Source organism: Pecten maximus, chromosome 12, assembly GCF_902652985.1.
Source record: "Pecten maximus chromosome 12, xPecMax1.1, whole genome shotgun sequence".
Taxonomy (NCBI): domain Eukaryota; kingdom Metazoa; phylum Mollusca; class Bivalvia; order Pectinida; family Pectinidae; genus Pecten; species Pecten maximus.
The window spans coordinates 15,891,174-15,903,683 of record NC_047026.1 but is presented as its reverse complement, the minus strand read 5'-3'; the positions used below and the strand labels follow the sequence as shown (position 1 = coordinate 15,903,683).

Sequence of the window (12,510 nt, the reverse complement as noted above, 5' to 3'; positions counted from 1 at the left end):
AGATGACGAGTTTCCAGGCCAGCTCGTCTTTAACTGGGACCAGACAGGTGTGTCATTTGTTCCCTGCGGCAATAACACAATAGCCAATACAATAATTAATTGCTATTATGTATTACCCATATTTATGCAAGCATGGTCATTATTGAACTCATTAATTACCATTGAACCAAATAACTATAGTTAAGCGCACGTTTTGATTACAAAATTAAAATGTACTTCACGGAAAATGACGAAAAGCATCAAATTACATTACTTGGTATAGCTAAAGAAAGACAGGTCTGTGAAATTGATTATTTACTCATTGATTATTTATTCATTGATCATTTATTCATTGACTATTTATTCATTGACTATTTATTTATTGATTATTTATTCGTTGATTATTTATTCATTGACTATTTATTCATTGATTACTTATTCGTCGAATATTTATTATTTATTTATTGATTATTTATTTAATGTCATGGTGGTCAGTCATCACAGGGTGAACAAAATTGCGGGTATTTAATTTCGCGGACATTACCTTGACTGCAAATACATGTATAGCGAAATTGAATCTCCCGTGAATAAAAGCTACTATACAGTACCCTATATTCTACCATGTTTGCTATGCAACGCCAGTTTTGATTGGTTTAAAACCATGTATTATTTTCCAATAACCCACGCTCCTGCCAATAATACACGGCCATGAGGTACGGCTGTTACAATTTTATATATCTAATATTCACCCGTTCTATAAAAGGTTACTATAGCCGAGTGGGCTAATGGGTTAGCCTTTCAATATATTTTTATCACGACACGAGTTCGAATCCTACGGAGGCCCCCCCTTTTTTTTTTTTTTTCTTCTTTTTTATCCTTTTTTTTTTTATTTTCAAAATCAATGCCATATGATTGATGCTTTTGATCGTAGTACTGTTTTGTATATTTCATCAACAAATAATACAATACTAAAGAAAAAAATTACAAGGTTTTCTCGGGGTTTCTTTGCTGTTTTTCTTTTAGAAAAAGGTCGATCTCAGAACTAAACAGTACATGGTAGAATAGAAATAATCAACTTTGACTCGTGTATTGTTGCAGGATATACAACTCGAACTCGGATATTTTGCAATTTCAATTAATAACTCAGGCCTTCGTTATTAATTTAATTGCAAAATATCCTCGTCCTCGTTGTATATCCTGCAACAATACACGAATCATCGTTAATTATTTCTTAAATAACCCAGGGGTCAATGTGTAACCTCTAGTTCAAGGTCAGGGCCGGTGGGGTTTATTGAGGGACATCTGTTCCAATTAATTCCTACTGAACTGCAATAAAGATGAGTCCAGGTAACTGTCTCCCCCATATTAAAGTATTACATCTTTTTCACCATAATGACACTATATGATACATTGGCCTGTATATACAGTGTTTGGCAGATGTGTCACATGGTGTTTTTATGTGGAAAGGAGTTTTAATGCTAGGGATGGGTATATTATTTGTCAGTAAAGTATTGGAATCCTGTCACTTTAAATACAACAACAACAAATATCAAAGAGAAACCTTAATCATAAATAATCAATTAAACAAATAAAACTTTTTATCAATCATAACAAGAAAAATATAACCAAGTTTCTTTTGATGTCAGGGCCATCTCCATTTGACAAATATAAAATTCATTAGGTTGTCCATTCACAAATTGATACATAACCAGAAAGCATTTTAATTACTAAAGGCTTCATAAAGTCAAGAACAGGAAAATACAATTAAAAAATGTGACTTTAAAAATAAACTTCATCCATGAAAACAATTTGCACATTTCACACAAATTGGAAACATCAAAGTCTAGCAATATCATACACAATCACTTAAGATGATAGTGACACATCTTTTATCAAAAGGAATCTGGCAAGAGTTAATCAACATTGGGGACACTTCCATCTCTGTGTAGGTGGGGAGTACTCATCCAGTATTACAGACTCGTCAAATCCTGTAACGAACAAAACAAATAATTACAGACGAGTTAAGTCCAATATAACACATGATTACAGACTTGTACAACCCTGTAACTAACACAACACATGATTACAGACTTGTACAACCCAGTAACCAACAGTACAAATGATTACAGACTTGTACAACCCTGTAACTAACACAACAAATGATTACAGACTTGTACAACTCTGTTACCAACACAACACATGATTATAGACTTGTACAACCCTGTAACTAACAGTACAAATGATTACAGACTTGTACAACCCTGTAACCAACACAACACATGATTATAGACTTGTACAACCCTGTAACTAACAGTACAAATGATTACTGACTTGTACAACTCTGTTACCAACACAACACATGATTACATACTTGTACAACCCTGTAACTAACAGTACAAATGATTACAGACTTGTACAACCCTGTAACTAACAGTACAAATGATTACAGACTTGTACAACCCTGTAACCAACAGTACAAATGATTACAGACTTGTACAACTCTGTAACCAACAGTACAAATGATTACAGACTTGTACAATTAAAGACTTGTACTAACAGCACAACAATTGTATAAGATACATGTATTACAGGAAAATTGGCCAAGACCCCTTCAAGATCCACATTCTTACTACACTACTGTAAATACCAAAGGAATTACAATATAGATAGGCAATGAATGTGCCTAATGATAATTCGAAATAATAATTCATCCAGATTGGTAAATATGAAAACTTAAGAATTACATGTACATGCATGTCGACTTCTGATTATTGACTGTATATACTAACACTGGTAAATCATATGATAACAGGAAGTAGGCCTAGATACAATCCTATTTATTTCCTGTTGGTGATATTACTCTTGACTAGACTACTGATAATTTTAGAAGTAAATTGAAACACTCCACTTCATCAGTCCGTACATTCAGAACAGGAAGTTTTTATTTTTCTCCTCTACAAAACTGAGAGGCCCACACTTCTAGTTAGGAAAAGTTTGCTCTACTTTATCAGGGGTTGATGATTAACACAAAATTTACATCCAGTAAATGAATATTTCATGATACCCTACCCCAGATGGTTTGTCTAGCGATAGAGAGTGTGTATACACAATGCATCAGGTAGGCTTTAGACAGGGTGTAGATCTAGCCTCCTCTTCTGGTATGTTTTAAGAGTGTGTGATTTCTCCAACCTGAAAAGGCCTGGTTGTACTTGATTTTAATCACTGAATTATACAGATCTACGAGACATGAATATTCCTACTCCTTTGAAGCAATGCATCCAATCAGAAGGCTTCAAAGATGACCCTTGACCTTTTCACCTTGACCACCAGAATGTGATCAGGTGTTGAGCTTGATGTTATGATGAAAAAAAGATATGTTGTTCATTCGGAATGGGCCAGGCTGCAACAGGACGGGACAATAAACATGGCCAATGGTACATTTGTATATGGGGTGGTTTAACCAAGGCGACCTATTCTGGTTTGATCTCCCAAACTGACATTAAAAGATACAGGGTCACCTGCCCAACCACATCCGTTTTCCCCAGGTACCCCAGTTTCTTCCCAAAATAAGACCCCTCACACACCTCAATCCGGGCCAACAAGCGTGATTAATATTAGTTTATATGACTTGTTTCACAAATATTGCAAAATTTTATGCATTTCGAAAGAATCGAAATTCTTTTTGTTGAACCACAGCATCTAATGATTACAAAGCGTGCCAAGTTTCAAAGAAATCAGTCAGAAAATGTAGAAGTCTTCGGACGAAAATTCAAATACTAAAATAACCAAGGGGAATAACTTTTGCTAGAAAATAATCCCATCAATTTGACAGGTGTATTAAAATGCAAATTTACACATTTAGAAAAAAAAACAGAAATTTGCAATCCAAATACAATTTAAGTAAATAATATTATATAAATCAAGGCAGTTTTTGCATTAGAAAAGTAAGTGTTTATAAAAACTTACCATTTTCTGTCTTAGGAGGATTATTTTTCATATTGATGACATAATCTTCAGCAATTTTATTAAACATATCATCTGCAAAAAAAATCAAAATTAATAAAATCTTATAAATCATGCTGAATAAAGAGCTGCTATCATTTTACATCCTGTAAACACAATAAGGTAATTTAAGGTGGAAATAAGGACATAAGGAGTTTACAATATAAGTTTATAAAACTTCAATATCCCTAGTAAACAAGATGCACAATGAGCCTGTATCAGTCACCTGCTACTTTAAGGTTTACCTATGTCATCTATGTGAATGTTAAGATGATTATCTCTTCATTTCAATATAATAGTAGGCTAACTGTATTCATTTTGACAAAATTATGTATCATTTGAACAAACTTAGTACCCCTGCATCTTAGGGCTGCTACACTGGCTCCGTATCATTATCCTTGGCCTCTTGGTTACGGAGAAGAATTCATTCAAATATTTCGGATTATTTGACCCAAATATATCAGCACATTTGAACCATGTGACCTATTTGGTCAAGGTCATTTATTTTAACAAACTTGGTAGGACTTCACCCCAGAACGCTTAAGGCCCAATATCCAATAGCCTCTTGGTTATTGAAAAGAGGTTATTTAAGATTTATACATATATATTTGACCACTGCGACCTTGAATGAAGGTCAAGGTCATTCATTTGAATGGACATGGTAGCCCATCATGCTACAATTCCAATATCAGGTTTCTCGGCCTCTTGGTTATGAAGAAGAAGTTGTTTGAAAGAAATGTTGGTGTGGTATACAAACAGACATGGCATAGTTTAGCTCACTTGCCCTTTAGGCAGGATGAGATAATAATCAAAAGAATAATTTTAAACTATACAGATATCCTACATGCATGTCAAAAGTAGGCTGAACAATTCATCTTTATCTATCCATTTTGATATACTGTATCATCTGCTACACACACTATCTTAAAGTGGAAAGTCAGAGTCATTCAGACTAGTTGAAAGGTCGCTTGGTTCTAATTTGTTTCAGTTGGTACAAGTATTTGAATCACCAATGTCTTTTAAAGGATCATAACAGCAAGCATATAAATATACATGGCAAGGCTCACTATAATACCCAAGTCCTGCTTCATTCAAGAGGAAACTATTTCCAATGACTTTGACCTATGACCCTGGTATCCAGTTATATATAACTTTACCAAAGTATACCAAACTTACTTTGAAGTTTAATCAAACTCTTTCAAGAATTACACTTTCGTGCTGACAAGACACCCAAAAGAAATTCTAATATCAGTAACAGTTATCTTGGATTTTGACAAATCACACCCAACAAGTGGATTAAGAGAGATTTAAATTAGTACATGAACTGTATGTATATATGTATGTATGTATGTACATGTATGGTATGTACATGTATGTGTGGTATTAATGTAATTATGATAAAATCATAAAGAAAAAAAAATATGTAGATATGAAAGAAAAAAAAAAAAAAAAAAAAAAAAGGCGTTGCCAGCTGAGGTCGCGTATAGAGCGGAACAGTTTTTGATCTAATAGAAAACATATTTCAGGGCACGTCTATTAGACATTAATAACGTGATATTCCATTAATTATGGAGTATTAAGTATCACAATACAACTTTTAGTTAAGGGTTAACGGAACCCTGAAGGTCATTATTCTCATTGTGTTTGTATACTGTGTCACACTGCTGGTGCAACAAGTCGCCAAACACAATATTGTTTTGTGTGAACTCCTGGTTGTAACATATATTTCATGGGACAAATGTGTTTATCACAAATATTACTATTGAACGCAAATAAATTACTTTTATTTAATGTGCATTCCCACACTCCAAAAAAAAAAAAAAAAAAAAAAAAAATTAGTACTCACCTACAGTTTCTCCCGTCACACTGGATGTCTCATAGATATCTGACTGTAGATCTGTAAGTAGAAAACCATAATTATCAGTTTGGATACAACAAATACAAGTGTAATAGGTACCAGGATCTCAAAACTTTAGACTTATGCTCTAACCATTTGATATACCTGGGCACCAGCACTATTAGTAGAGGACGAAAGCAATGACCCAACCAGTATTTGATCCTGTGACCTTCAAAATCCAGACAGACACTCTAACCATTGGAGTTACCTGGCCATCCTGTGACCTCTGAACTTTAGATAGATTCTCTATCCATTTATGCTACCTGGCCATCCTGCAACCTCTTAACTCTAGACAGATTCTCTATCCATTTATGCTACCTGGCCATCCTGTGACCTCTTAACTCTAGACAGATTCTCTATCCATTTATGCTACCTGGCCATTCTGCGACCTCTTAACTAGACAGATTCTCTGGCCATCCTACGACTTCTGAACTGTAGACAATCGTTCTATCCATTTGAGCTGCCTGTCCCAATGGAGACCTCAGATCTCCAGGCAGATGGTCTATCCATGTTAGAGTCCTGGCCATTGGTGTTAATAGGAGAAGAAGAAAGTAACAACCCAACTGGGACTTGATCAGAAGACCGCAGAACTCTAGATGGACACTCTAACCATTTGAGCTACCTCCAGGCCACCAGTGTTCAGCCCAGTCCAATATCGCTACGTATGTACCGCACGGGTAAGTGTAAATTTGTAGTTGTTGCTATATATTCTAAGGCTAAATTGACAGTAAATAAGAGTTGGTTGATAACGAAACATTTCTTTTTTAAGATGTCTACTGCATACTGGGAATCTCTCATCACCGTTTAACTAGTACTGTCAGCATGTTATGCCCAATAAGAGGGTAAATTAAAGAATTAAGCAAGACCTTTGCTTCTCCATACTGTAGCCATCTCACATATGGTGAAGGTGAACTTTAAACAGGTCAAAAATACATTGTTAAGTCAGAGGGTGAAAGTTTCCAGAATTGAAAGTTTCCTGTTATAATTCTAAACACTTAAGGGTAAGACTACCAGCTTACCTCCAACCCATATATACATGTATATCAGTATTTTCCAACAAGTGGATGGATAATTAAGTTAATCCCCTGACAGAGATAAGTTCATCCCCTGACAGAGATAAGTTAATCCCCTGACGGAGATAAGTTAATCCCCTGACGGAGATAAGTTAATCCCCTGACGGAGATAAGTTAATCCCCTGACAGAGATAAGTTAATCCCCTGACAGAGATAAGTTAATCCCCCGACAGAGATAAGTTAATCCCCTGACAGAGAGTTATATAACCTGATCACAGTGTTTTACCTTGTGCTAATGATTCCACAACACTCAAACTGACCGCTCTAGATTCCGCATCCTCATCTAACAGATCTTTCTTCGTACCGCAGAGATACATCCGACAATGCTACAAATACAAGCCATCATTACATCAAACAATCTGGAGTTGTAAGCAACAGAAATACAACAATAGTTTAAATTATATATAACATACAGACACTGATTCCTGGTTTGGGAAATGATTAAAGTCTCAGATCGGAGAAGCTTATATTATTTTGTTTGAAATGACATTGAATCATAACTTCTGTTGCACCATGTTTTCAGCGACACATATGATATCCAATGATACAAAGCTTTTTTCCCCTCTCTCGATCTGCTCATTTTACTTTTAAAAATAAATCCCAGACCAGCAGTCCTTATAAGGAAGTCTGATTTTGATTGGTCCACTTGATCTTAAGTTATCGTCTGGAAACAATCTTTTCTATTTAAAATGACCTTGACCTTTGATCTAGTACTCTTGATAAGGAAGTAGTGTGTGGAGCTTGAGATGGATTGACCATTAAGGTTGATGTCATGAAAGTCAGGTGTCAGTTTAGAGAGTTGTCATTAAGGTTGATGTCAGTAAAGTCAGGTGTCAGTATAGAGAGATGTCATTAAGGTTGATGTCAGGAAAGTCAGGTGTCAGTATAGAGAAGCTGTCATTAAGCTTGATGTCAGTATAGAGAGCTGTCATTAAGGTTGATGTCAGTAAAGTCAGGTGTCAGTATAGAGAGATGTCATTAAGGTTGATGTCAGGAAAGTCAGGTGTCAGTATAGAGAGATGTCATTAAGGTTGATGTCAGTAAAGTCAGGTGTCAGTATAGAGAGATGTCATTAAGGTTAATGTCAGTATAGAGAGCTGTCATTAAGGTTGATGTCAGTAAAGTCAGGTGTCAGTATAGAGAGCTGTCATTAAGGTTGATGTCAGGAAAGTCACTTGTGAAATTACTAGAGTGAGATGTTTGTAAAGTCGAATTAAGTTAAGCCAGATGTCAGTAAAATCAGGTGTCAGTATAACCAGATGCCAACAGAGTCAGGTGTCAGTATAGGCAGATGCCAGTAAAGCCAGGTGTCAGTAAAGTCAGGTGTCAGTAAAGTCAGGTGTCAGTAGAATCTGGTGTTTGTAAAGTTTGTTGAAAGCAACATAAGGATTTCACTGTAATTTATGAAAACTTTTTAATTTATTAACACATTTCGCCAAAGTTAGCAGAGGCTCAAATATTTATTATAACCCCCACCCTCCTCTTCAATACAATAAATTTGTCCAAATATTCATGAAATATCATGATCACAAGCTTTTGATTTTAAAGTGGTCAAGTGCGACTTTTGACCTTTAAACTTGATCAATCACCACCAAAATTGAATCATGTGTAGAACAAGATAGTGCAATATAAAACAGACATAGTGATTATTATATACTGTGTATATTCCTCCCTTTACTTAAAAGTATGGGTATAATAATTATCAAGTGGCAAGTGAAAAATTAGTTTCAATTACCAGTGTAATAAAAAGTATAACGTTTATAGTGTTAACATGAAGAATTAGTGATTTAAAAGGTTCCTAAGAAATCTCACCTCCTCGTTCGTCTGTAACTCACTGACCCAGAATCGAACTTTCTCAAAGCTTGACTTGTCTGTAAGGTCGTAACACAATATGGCCGCCCTAGCTCCTCTATAATAGATCTTACTCATGGACTGGTACCTCTCACTGCCAGCGGTGTCCTGCAGTGGTAGGTCATAACATCATAAATGAGTTTTCATATCATATGAGATTTTATGAAAGAATTCTTAATTTTTATTATGCAAATCTTGGTGAACAAAAATTAAACCTTTGAGACAAGTTCCTTATAATGTTGTATACATTAATTACACTAATTACACTGCATCCGAGTCAGGTCATACACTGAGCCTTATAACATCTATGATGACAGTATGGTAGTGATTTTATCATATCAACAAAATACAAAAATATTTCCTAAATACAAAATGACATGAAAACTGATGTCAAGGAGATAAAATGAAGAAATCAATGTGTTTTACAATGTACAGAAATATTTTGAAAAATACACAAAACCTTTTAAAGTTTATAGTCAGACTTGTCTACATAGGTCACACAGGGATCAGACAATGTACTCATTTTAATTTTCCTTTCTTTTTTTTATGTTAGCAGGAGGAAAATGAATTTTAGCACAAAGTCAAACAATGTAAATTTCTGGTTTTTACCACAAGTCCCTGTACACAACAAATCACTGTACATTCAAGATTTTTACCACAAATCAATGCAAGTTTTTTTTTTACCACAAATAAATCACTTCATATTTCAGGTTTTTATCACATGAACATTTAAGGTTTTAACCACAAATCAATATATGTACAAGATATGTACCACAATGAAATTATCAATATTACAGGTTTTACATGAAAATCACCATCAAGTTATATTACTTACCCAAACATTCAACACTACATTTCTTCCTTTGCTATTCAGCTTCTTTGATGCAAAGGCTGCACCAATGGTCTATAAACAAATAAATCTGTGTATTTAATACTGATTTATACAAGTACACATGTACCGACACTATCAAGTTTTATTGAAATCAATTGGTAGCAAAGCAATATCAAACTAGACAGTTGTTTACCCTTACAAAATATGTAGTAAAATTTAGGTATTTTGAATTAACAAGAGGCCCATGGGCCTTAACGGTCACCTGAGATTTGAAATACCGTATTTTAGTTAATTTAATTGACCCTTTTTAGCCCCATCCATCAGCCCCTGGGGGTCAGTCAGGGCAAACATGTGCATGCCATCAAACTGTCATCCCATGCTGATAATGTTTACCAGGTTAGAATGAGTTCCAACAGAAATCAAACAAATTATAGTCAAAAATGTGATTTCCCTATATAAACTATAGTAAAGTATACCCCCTCCCCAGGTGCAAATGTGAGACCCCTGTCATGAAATTCACAACTTTGGTAAAGCACCTTAAGACCATTCCATCTATGAAGAGTGTTTGATTCCACCATATCTGAGAGCAGAGAAGAAGATTTTTGAAATTTCAGTCAATTTGACCCTTTTGAGCCCCGCCCCTCAGGCCCCTTGGGGGTGGGGACCGGTATAATTCACAATTTTGGTTGACCTTTAGCCATAGAAGCTTCCAGCCAAATTTCATTAAATTTGGTATAGTGGTTTTGGAGAAGAAGTCGAAAATGTAAATTGTTTACTCCCAACTCATCAACTTTACACATAAATTACCTGACTGTTTATTAGTATTTAGTAATGTATTATTGAATTGATGCCATATAACAGAGGGTTATATAAATTCTTTGTATATATAATAATAAGGAATTCCAAGTTGATCCTTAAGACTATGTTTTTGACTCTTTCAAATTATATTTGATACATGGGATTTAACAGGCTGGGAATCAAACTCCCCCATTGAAGTCAGACAGCCTTGGTTTTGTAAGACAACTTTTAACTTTACGATAGCATCAAAATTTCAGAACTTGCTATATTTGATTGACAACTGCAGTTCTTTTCCTTATTATTTTTTTTTGTTGGTTTTATAAAATTGTTTATGATCAGCAAATCAGATAAGCATACGAAATTATTTATGATAAGCAAAAGAGGTGTGTTATCAATCGAACATAACAAATGCTAAAATTTTGGTGATTCATGTAATCGAAACTCAATCATAAAGTGTAAAGAAGTCTTGCAAATTCAATTTTCTGTGCCTAACATGCACAATTGTTCTAGGATGTTGCAATTAAAGGCCCTAATGTACATGTCCTTAGCACATCCTCAGCTAGATTATGTATGCTCAGTATGTGATCATTACCAGGGACCATATCACTCTGTTAGAAGCAGTACAAAAGAGAATTTCCAGGTATATTTGTGTTCACTGAATAATACAGCTCATTCATTACCCTGAATCAGATACCATCATGGTAAATACTCTTCAATGGAACTCATTAGAGAAACTGCAGAGGAATGCAAGATTAATCAACATACAAATTAAAATACCCAAACCAGACAGCTTACAAGATTCACAGACAAGAAGCAAGCACAAATTTAAATCTATTTTCATATTTTCCACATAATATAACAGACAGGAACTCCCTGCCAGTCTCTGTAGCTACTTCAAATACACTTGACTCATTTAAGTGAGCACTTAACAATTCAAACAACTCTTTCTACTTCCTATCATGATTTTGACCAACTCTTTGTGAACAGTCCCCAATACAACCCTCCCATGCCTACAGTCCCCAATACAACCCTCCCATGCCTACAGTCCCCAATACAACCCTCCCATGCCTACAGTCCCCAATACAACCCTCCCATGCCCACACTTCTGGTTGGCCTGTGTTGAAACTGGTGCCCTTTATTAGAGTCCAAGGGACGAATCCCAACTTGTCCTCTCTTTACATTCCTTGCATACATATGCAATGTCCTCACATCAATTTATTACATCAAATGCCGTACCCCTGTACAGTATACATACATACAGAATATACAAATTTTGTAACAGTGGCATTGTGTATAGATTTATAGGCACCCTCAACACCACATTCATGCACACGGACAGTTATTGCTCCAACCTTGGAATCTTTATGACATGTCCATTTTTGTAAGAAGACTTCTCACATTTAGGGGCAAGTTCCTAACCTGTTGAAGAGATATACTAGGCCTAAGTCTGTTTGAATATATTCTTTGACCCTTTAACTTTCTGAGAACAGATGTAACTTTTGAAATTGCTAAAACATCAAGACGCACTGATTGCCTGAAAAAGTAATTAAAGCAACATCTCATTCTTACGTTAGAATATGCCGTATCACTGTAGGTTTGGTTGATGTACCTCTGCACCAGACAGGTCTTCCCGGCAAAAGCTTTACCTAGCAACACAACCTTAATATCGACATGATCCACTGGCTTTCCACGTCTCATCATTCTCAGTTTATGTCTTCCAAATAACAACTGACACCTTAAATGGCATCCATGCCTTGAATAAGTATCCAAACCATTGACGTAATATCCCAATATTAGTCTACTTTCAGTTTGTCAAATGGCGTCTGCACAAGACAGTGCGATGTAAGTTACGTCATCGATCACGTTGTTCAATCCTGTTCGCCAACAAATGCCAATTGTTTAAAACATCTCACGAATTGAAACCTAAACTGTACATTAAATACACACGATAACAAACACCAAACACGTACGACGTAAATTAAGGAAATGACACCTCCTTTCAAGCGCCTGTCGGAAACGGAAGATCTAGATCATGGTTTGATAAATGTTTTAAGAATGTTCTAAATGTAGTTGAGTGA

General features: G+C 35.3%; 1 protein-coding gene across 1 annotated transcript; it reads right to left on the bottom strand.

The window, feature by feature from the left end:
* Positions 1-1,528: 1,528 nt before the first annotated feature.
* LOC117339889 (ras-related protein Rab-24-like) lies at positions 1,529-12,450 on the bottom strand. Its single transcript, XM_033901601.1, has 7 exons — positions 12,002-12,450; positions 9,638-9,706; positions 8,764-8,910; positions 7,178-7,277; positions 5,828-5,878; positions 3,946-4,017; positions 1,529-1,967 (listed from the first exon to the last, which is right to left on the bottom strand). Exons 1-7 carry the CDS (start codon positions 12,131-12,133, stop codon positions 1,897-1,899), a joined length of 642 nt encoding a protein of 213 aa, XP_033757492.1. The 5' UTR covers positions 12,134-12,450; the 3' UTR covers positions 1,529-1,896.
* Between the last annotated feature and the right edge of the window lie 60 nt (positions 12,451-12,510).

Excerpts from the sequence above, each read along its gene's own strand:
- LOC117339889 (XM_033901601.1), bottom strand. The coding sequence starts at position 12,133 with ATGATGAGACGTGGAAAGCCAGTGGATCATGTCGATATTAAGGTTGTG. Across the intron at positions 9,707-12,001 it reads GTGATACGGCATATTCTAAC|ACCATTGGTGCAGCCTTTGC; the intron begins GTAAGAATGAGA and ends ATTTGTTTATAG. Across the intron at positions 4,018-5,827 it reads TGTGACGGGAGAAACTGTAG|ATGATATGTTTAATAAAATT; the intron begins GTGAGTACTAAT and ends TTTTTTTTGCAG.